This window comes from Raphanus sativus, chromosome 4 (assembly GCF_000801105.2).
Source record: "Raphanus sativus cultivar WK10039 chromosome 4, ASM80110v3, whole genome shotgun sequence".
NCBI classification, from domain to species: Eukaryota; Viridiplantae; Streptophyta; class Magnoliopsida; order Brassicales; family Brassicaceae; genus Raphanus; species Raphanus sativus.
In genome coordinates, this window is record NC_079514.1 from 12,582,747 (window position 1) to 12,591,880 (window position 9,134).

At 31.0% G+C, this 9,134-nt stretch overlaps 2 protein-coding genes across 2 annotated transcripts; one reads left to right on the top strand and one right to left on the bottom strand.

Moving 5' to 3' along the window:
* Positions 1-261: 261 nt before the first annotated feature.
* Positions 262-1,398, top strand: LOC108852264 (transcription factor PRE5). The gene is made up of 2 exons (XM_018625771.2): positions 262-804; positions 1,106-1,398. Exons 1-2 carry the CDS (start codon positions 679-681, stop codon positions 1,256-1,258), a joined length of 279 nt encoding a protein of 92 aa, XP_018481273.1. The 5' UTR covers positions 262-678; the 3' UTR covers positions 1,259-1,398.
* Positions 1,399-6,162: 4,764 nt separating this feature from the next.
* On the bottom strand, positions 6,163-8,847 carry LOC108852635 (uncharacterized protein At3g28850-like). Its single transcript, XM_018626133.2, has one exon. It carries the CDS (start codon positions 8,293-8,295, stop codon positions 7,027-7,029), a length of 1,269 nt encoding a protein of 422 aa, XP_018481635.1. The 5' UTR covers positions 8,296-8,847; the 3' UTR covers positions 6,163-7,026.
* Positions 8,848-9,134: the final 287 nt, after the last annotated feature.

Genomic DNA, 9,134 nt, shown 5'->3' on the forward strand with positions numbered 1-9,134 from the left:
ATAAGAACGATTCATCTCTCGCTCACCCTCACGAATACAAAAACAAAAGAAAAGATGGAGATCACCACGACACTCTTTCTCTCAAGAAAATTCTAGAAAGAAGGGAGAGAGTCTACCATCCCCATATCTATTTTGTAACTTTCCTAACTGTTTTATTTATTACATATCCATTTCGTAGCCTCTAGCTAGGTGACTATATATAAATAAACGTAATAAAAAGGTTTGCATAAATAATCTCAACGACTTCAGTTAGAGGTTATCAAATCTCTTTCTCTTCCAATTACATCATTGTCTAGGTTTATTGCTCTCTTCTCTCCATCTCCTGTGGTCCTTACCTATTTAAAGTCCCTCTTATCACTTTCTAAATTTCTTTATATCTCTGAGTTTCTTTAGATTTCAGTTTTCCTCTCGCTGCTCTCTCTATCCTCACATCCTTGAGAAAATATAAAATTTGTAGGATAAACATAATCCCTCTATTTCTACTGGCTTAATATCCTGTCTCACTTTCACTAATTTAACTCGTTAATTAATTTACAACATTTTCTATTTCTCCCTATTCCTCTCCTTCTCTTCTCTATTGTTCAATCTAGAGATAGAGATAAAGTACACAGCTTAAGGGTCATTTTCTTGCGACATTGTAGTGTTTCGCCTAAGGAATAATCGAAGTCTTACAAGAAAATGTCTAACAGAAGATCAAGACAATCATCAAGTGCTACGAGGATCTCTGATGACCAGATGATCGACCTCGTTAGTAAGCTCCGTCAGTTTTTGCCGGAGATTCGTGAACGGCGCCGTTCTGATAAGGTATATTACATAACATCAGTTTCATTTAACATCTTTCATATATATCTTTTTTTTTTATCTTTTGACAAGGAAGGAAAAAAAAACACTTCTTCGTTAAAAGAAGATGGACACAAATAAAACAAAAAGTCCAAACTTTTGAATTCTGACAACATATTTGTTTTCTATTTTGACCAAATGAAAATGTGGAAAAGGTCATGGTTGTGTGATGTCCGTACATGTATGTTTTTTTTTGCTAAAAAAAAAAAATACATGTATGTTGTCTTATTGAATGATGATGTTTGGGCATAATATTTAAAATTAGGTGTCAGCATCGACTGTACTGCAAGAGACATGCAACTACATAAGAAAGCTGCATAGAGAAGTTGACAATCTCAGCGACCGTTTGTCGCTGCTCCTCGACTCCGTTGATGAAGATAGCCAAGAAGCTGCCGTCATTAGAAACCTGCTCATGTAACTTTCTAATATATTGATTTACTATATAACTTATAATATATATTTGTAATGTAATGTTGATCGCCCTTAATCATGAAGCGACGTATATTTGCAATGTAATGTTGATCGTCCTTAATTATGAAGCGACGTGTTTTTCTCTTATGAGCTTCCGAGTTATGGTCCAGCAATTACATTAGCGTCTAGTATTTAGTCTCCGGAAGATGTGTTATTTATTACTCAAATAATGAGAGGAGAGGACTTTGAAGGAGAAAAATTATGACTATCTTCTCTCCTTGCAAAATAGTACTCCCTCTGTTTCATAATAAGTGTCACTCTAAGCTCATTTTCTTGTTACACAAAGAGTATCACTTTATAATTACAATGTAAATTATATTAACTTTCAGCTGAAAATTAATTGTAAACTGCATGGATTTTATAAATAATTTTATTTATCTAAAATACTATTGGTCAAAGAGGTATAATTAATTACAACTTACATATATTTCAACAATTTTCTTAATCTGTGTGAAAAATGTCACAACGACACTCTTTAAAAAACGGATGGAATATGTTTTTTCTCTCCTTTCAAAATATTGGACACTGAGGTGTCTGAACTCGATTGTGTCAGTTCAAAGATCGAAAAATGCAGGATGAATAAATTTATAGTTCTTATCAAAATTTGTTATTGATGGATAATTTTATATTTCTTATCAAAATACTGGAAACGTTCAAATTTTTTTTTTAACAAAAGTATATATACTTTATCCAGTTAATATAAAAATGTAACTATTTATTGGGTAAGCACCGACTCATATTTGAGAACCATAGTCATTGCATTTCTATAAATGTCAATGACTTCACGATGACATTTAAATATTAGACGACTAAATGGGCATGATCAGTGTTAGGCTAATCAGTGTAGTATCTAAACGTCCGACAATATTTTTTGGAAAACTTTGGTTTTGTGGGCAGGCTGCCACGTAACTACGTTGATGTGAGAAATGTCATATGAAGAATCATTACTTTTTTTTTGTTGTCGAAGAAGCATTACTTTGACGAGAGATCCATTACTTCTCAAAGTTAACAATAAGTTGATGCATCTGAGAAGTCAGTTATTTTTTAATTGTAGAACTGAGAAGTCAACTTTTTTTGGTAAACGTCAATAAAACTAACCAAGACATCTCCGACCACACGACATCAAATTTATTGTTAAAATTACATCAGATTTAATGTTTTGGTATCAAATTTTTTTTTTGTCATTTTCAACCGTGATATCAAATATTATATCAAAAATAATATTATATATTATTTGATATTTTTTTAATATTTTTAATATTTTTATTATTTAAAATTGATAAATAATTTTTATAATCCTTAAATATTTTTAATAACCGTAGATTTCAGAGTACTTTATAAAATGTCAAGTTCAATAACACTGAATTTTAAATGGTTTTTAAAATGCATATTTGAATAACAGTAAATTTATCATTTTGATACAAATCACCTAAAACTCTCGATTTAATACAACTCCTCTAATGATAAAATTATATTAAAATAGTAGATTTTCACACTATGGGTTAAGAATGCCCTTATATCGTATTCAAATCACTTACGGGCTAATATCAATAAATTAAACACGAGCTGCTTATTAACCCAATTGAAAATGAAATGAAGTTGTCTCCGTTACTGAATTCCAAATGCTAAATTTTCACAAATTTTAACCAACACTTACTATAATACTCATTTACGAAATGATAAATCCTTGTAAAATAGATTGATTTGTATAGGCTTCCTTTGTGTAACTGGAAGGAGAATTTAGGAACGGCGAACGTTTACTTACAAAAGCCCAAAAGATAGCGTCAAGGAAAAAGCCACCCGGCACAATCTAAGACCATCATTATTGGTCATCCCTTAAGGGATGCCTTAAGGAGGGGAAGGACCACAAATCACTAAGACCAAGGGGAATAAAAGGGAAAAAGCCCCTAAACAAGGGATGTCCCTTGTATTAATCTGACCACAAAAAAAAAAAAAAAAAAAAAAAACAAAGTTAAGGGATTTGCTCTTGGGGATGACCAATAATGATGCTCTAAAAGCATTCGCATTGGCATTTTTTAGCCAAAGTTCACACACATACCGAGACAAAAATATATTAAACAAATCACATCTTTATGAACTTCTCTCTCTGCGCTTCTTCGGGAAGAACCCGGTACGTTACTGTTATGCGGGGTGGCGTTCCGCGATTGGTCCACCTATTCTTTTTTTTTTTAAATCCAAACGAAAAAGTTGAAAAGAAATTAATAAGAAAACAAAAATTACGAACTCCAACACCGCATTGCCAATGCGGATGCTCTAAGAAGGCTCCGAGGCTTCAAGGGATAAAAAGTATGTAACACAAATTGTTAACACGTTTAGTCTTAAAATTCAGAAAAATGATATTCCCTTCATTTCATGATACCTGATGTTTTGCACTAATACACAAAGATTAAAAATTATATTTCTTTAAAGAATATTTCAGAGATATAATTTTAAAATCAATTAATCAATTATAAAAAACTGTAAAATCTAGTTTGTTGAACAGTTTTTCAATAAAATTAAAACAAATACGTAAATTGAGGCAAAATAATCCTTCCAAACATCATCTATCTTATTAAAACAGAAACATTCTATTGGACCTAACATTTATTTTGTAAGTTTTTAAATTAAATACACATTTATACTTTATAGTTAAACTTACATTAAATCATTAATGTTTCTTTCTTTATACTACTATCTATGTTTCCAAACAATATATTTATTTTTTATACTACTATCAATGTTTCCAAACAATATATTTTTTATACTATTATCAATGTTTCCAAACAATACAATAATTTATCTTAGTTATGTTATATCTATCATTTTCTTTTTAAAATTTTGTAGAAACATCATAATTTCATAAATTTTAAAATAATGAACTTTAAAATTTGGAGTATAAGATTACAAATTATAAAATTATTACAATTTAAATCAAATTAGATTACATATCGGTCATCCAACAGTTCAATCGGTTAATCTTGGGTTTTAGTAATTTTTTTAATATGAATATTTTAAAAACCTAAATTGAATTGTCAGATCTCCGAATTAACCGGTATAATCACAATCGGGTTGAATTTAAAAACATTGATTTAAATGCAAAAATATTTTAAATACACACTTTTAAAAATTACCAAAATATTTGTTAAGTTATTAGTGAAATTTTTCATCGTAAAATATTCCGCGCTTCCAAAGCGCGGATCAAGATCTAGTCTATATTAAAATAAAGAGATTATTTGAGTGTACTTGTTGCACCATACTTGGTCTTTTCTAGGTGTTGCTAGTTTTTTTTTTTTTGGGTGCGAATGTTAAATTAGGTGTTGCTAGTTGAATGCTATCTCTTGTTATCTTTCTCTACAGGGCCCCTTCTCTGTATCTTCTTTTGAATTGTTTTTTTGGAATATTTCTCTCTATAAATTTATTTAATTTAGTATTTTTGAGATTGAAATATCCAGACCTCTCAATATAAAAATATTATTGAAGTCTTATTTAAACCTGACTAAAGAACTTCCACAATCTTAATGTTGTTTATCAATGGATAAGTTTAGCGTATTCTATATATATATATATATATATGTATTGAACAAATATTTATATATTAAAGTATATTGATAATAAAATAAAATAGAATGTCAAAATTTTGTAAATACCAAAATCATATATTAAAACTATATCAATAAAAACACATTAAATTGGAAATTGACAAAAAAAAATAGTACAATTAGATAGTAATAAATCACATTATTACCATATACTCAAATCTGATATTTTAAATTTCCAACTTCTATATACCCTAAGCAGACATATCTATTTTATATTCCTTCCAACTATGTCTTTATTCCCTATATAATAAAGGAAAAGTATTTGTCATTAACGCATTCCCACACAAATTTTTAATTTTACTATAGACAATTTAATGTGTTCACATATTATTTTTTTAATTAACTCATTTTTATTTCTTGTATTTCTAACATTTGTATTAGTGAATTTAAATTCTCTCTATACAACTACTGACTAATATCATTTTAGAAGAAAGAAATACAAAATAATTAAGATTCACATCAACTAAAATTTTGAAATGAAAATGTTCTTATAAATTGAAAGTTTCATATCTTGCCGAACTTGGCAATGATTGAGGTTTTTATACACAAATAATAGATAATTGTTATAGTTTATGAATAAAAAATTGAGGTAAAAAACACCACACACAAAGTCGGATCTTTAGTCTAGCCAATTATTAGTTCTCTTTACGAAGATATCATATCGTACCAAAAATTAGAAAAATAATCAGATTGCTAAAAAAATCAGAAATCAGAAAAGGTTTAAAAGCAAAGACAATTCGTGAAATCGATTGAAAAATAAAACTCAGGTGCCATTGAAGAGATCACATTATTTTTACACGCAACTCTAACCCCTTTCACTCGATTACATCGTGTTTTTGTTATAATTACCAAGATTGTTTTTATAAGAAAATATATGTTAATTGTTATAGACTACGTCAATACATGTCTAAAAATATTGACACGGCGCCAACCATTTTTGTTGGTATTCTTAAAGTATAGTCCAATAATTATGTATGTTATACATCCCAAAAATATTTTTTTACATTTATTTTATTTTATTTTATTAGAAGAAAGTAAATATGGGTAAAATATCTGGATCGGAAGAACCGAACCGAACTAGATTTAAAAGTAATATTAAACACAAATTAAAACTAATTAAGTACTCAGATGTATCTAAAATTTTAATATTCAGATAACCAGACTCGAATCTAATCCAAATTGAAATATTTTGGATACCAAAATATCTAAATCAAAATTATATTAAATTTTACATCTATTAGATATTCAAAACTATTAAAATATCTAAAAATATTTAATGTTCAAAATATATATAATATTTATTTGTTATCCATCAAAATATTTAAATTGAACTAATTTTTATGTAAATTTAAATATTTAGTCTTACATTATTCAATTTTTTTTTGTTTTATATTATTTATTTTCGGGTTTTTAGGACTTAAGTATAATTAGATTTTTGTTAAAAATACGTAATTTAAATAGGTGTTTGAACTGAAATCCGAACCAAACCTGCAATGATTCGAATGGAAACTTCAAAATTTATAGATATCCGAATAAGATTTAAATTCGTAACTCTAAAAATTTGAAATTCGAATAGATCAACTGAATCTGAACGGATATATGAAATACTTATCTCTAAAAAACTATACGACAAATTTCTTAACACAACATACAGTAAATAATCTAATAAACTATTTTATTTTGCGCACAACGCGGATTACTATTCAGTGACTATTATTCAAACATCCCATTACTATTCAGTGGCTATTATTTAAACATCCCATAAAAAGTTTGATATAGTGACAAAATTAAAAGCATAGTGTTTGACAGATTCTCATTTTCTCCGGACATATTTTGTCATGAGCTGACTTTTTAATTCGAACTCCCACTGCCCTTTCAAATATATGAGTCCCCAACAACATGTAAACCATGAACGGAACGTCAAAGAATTAACAACAAAGCTCCACATCCTAATTTCAACTTTACATTTTGAAATATAGGCTTCTTCACTATCATAAACATATGTACAGAACAAAACCTCTAGAGGCGATAAAACACTCCAGCACTCAAAACCTCAATGTAGTAAAACAAACAAAAACAAGAATAAGGTTTTCTCTGTGTGTGTATATTCTACAAGCTAATCACAACAAATAGGACATCTGATGAGTCCATTCTCGTTACACTCGAGACATTTTTGAAACCCATACTCTTTTTCTTCCTCTACACTTTCATCATCATCATCATCATCATCATCATCTTCATGTTCATAGTACACTTTGCAGCTCCCTGAACATGTCTCACAAGGCACAAACCTTACATCTCCACAAGCCTCACATTCTTGCCCATTACAGTATTTGTTTTCTTCCACCCTCTCGCAGCCTTGTAGAAGCTTCTCAAGCTTCCCTTCTTCGTTCAACTTCCGAATCTCCTCTGCTCCTCCGAGTAACTTCTTCCCCAAGAAAACTCTAGGTAAGGTGATCCCAACACCATTTTTGAATTTACCCCCAAGCAGCTCCTTAAGCTCGTCTTTGAAACCAGAATGCATCGACACATCCCGCTCATCCACTCTAACTCCACTACTTTTTAGTATACTTCTGACATCACAGCTATCTTCATATGTCTTCCTGATACCTCTAAGGCTTGTGAAGTAGAGTATCACTCTGTCTTTACCAGTAGGTTCCTCTTCTTCTTCCTCTTCATCATCAGAGAACTTAAACTGTGGCCTCAGTTTCAAGTCATGAATCGAATTGTGAAAAGGATGTTCAGAAGGAAGTTCTTGGAGAGACCTCCTGAATGAAGATATGATCTCAGGATCGAAATCAACCAAGTCGTCAAGCCCTTCTTCCTCCAACTGAAGCCACAGTGGCTTCACATCACCATTCAACTTGGGACGTTCACAACCACCACCATGACCAGCAAAATCAAACGAGAAGCTCCTAACGTGATTAGGGGTCACAGAATCTTCAAGCCCATCCATCATCTCCCACGTGTTGATCGTCTCCGGCTCTCCGGGAGGCGTCAAGACCGGAGTTTTAGGGACAATCTTGGGGATCTTCTCGTTCATCATGCTTGACCATACTTTAGCTTCAATAAACTTAGCCTGCATCTCCAAATTAGGTTTCTCCTTCTCTAACCTCTCTTTGTGAACAAACGCATTCACGGAGGCTCGTCGCTTCTCTCCAGACTCTTCGGCGGCGGCGGCGGAGACAAGGTTACCGCTGAAGTCAGAGGAGCCGCAGAGCTTGAGGGATCCGAGGCTGGTGGAGCTGAGAGCAACCATGTGGCAGCTGTCGTCGGAGTGTTGAGATGGGTGGTGCACCGATTGGATTTGACGCATGCTCACCGGACAATATCCTTGCTGGCAGTGGTGGCATCGCTTACGGTGCTTCGAGCTCGTACAGCCCATAATGGATCAAAAGAAGATCTTTTTTTGAAACAGGGGAACCAGAAACTCTTGGAGACAAAAGAGTTTGGTAAGATCGATGAGATATATATATATATCAAAATAATAGTATATTTTTTATGGAGATTTGTGAAAATGATAGCTAGAAAAGAAAAGAAGAAAGGAGAGATCGTGATGAGTTACGAGTAAAGACTAAAGAGCAGTTTAGAAACAGAGACGGAACCAAAACAGAATACTTTTTGAGGAATTTAATTAAAGAAGAAACAAAATCAAATGGTCCAAACCAATTGAGTTATGAAAGCGAGCACAAGGACAACAACATCATCTAGTTACAGTCTCGTCCGTCTCGTCTGGTTGCTAACTCTCTCTCTCTCTCTCTCTCTCTCTCTCTCTCTCTCTCTCTCTGTGGCGTTTTAGAAAAGTTCTCTCAGATAATTTGGTTATTTATAAAGTCATCAAAAACCATTTGGTAGGTGTTCTTTGTATTCATATGGTTCATGGTTCCTTTTCGGATAAAACCTTTTTTTATTTTTTATTCTTTTTCGAAATAGGAATAATATCTACTGGTTTTTGTGTCCTTCTATATAACTTAGTTTTGTTTTCTTTTTTGGACATAAAATATTAGCATATTGTAAATTGGAATAACACTAATTTCTTGACATATATGTGATTATTATTTTTTTGAAAATTAATTAGATTACCAATTGATTATTTAATATGTCTTCTTTTTAGTTATATCTATTAAATGGTACATGATTTTACTCCTTTTATAAAAATGTTGATAAGCTTTATATTATTATTTTTATTTACTAAATTTAAAGAGATCATGGATAAAACAAATT

What these genes read in the sequence shown, in the direction of transcription:
- LOC108852264 (XM_018625771.2), top strand. Translation starts at nt 679, where the DNA reads ATGTCTAACAGAAGATCAAGACAATCATCAAGTGCTACGAGGATCTCT. An exon ending in AACGGCGCCGTTCTGATAAG is followed by an intron (nt 805 to 1,105) that starts GTATATTACATA and finishes ATTTAAAATTAG; the next exon opens with GTGTCAGCATCGACTGTACT.
- LOC108852635 (XM_018626133.2), bottom strand. Translation starts at nt 8,295, where the DNA reads ATGGGCTGTACGAGCTCGAAGCACCGTAAGCGATGCCACCACTGCCAG.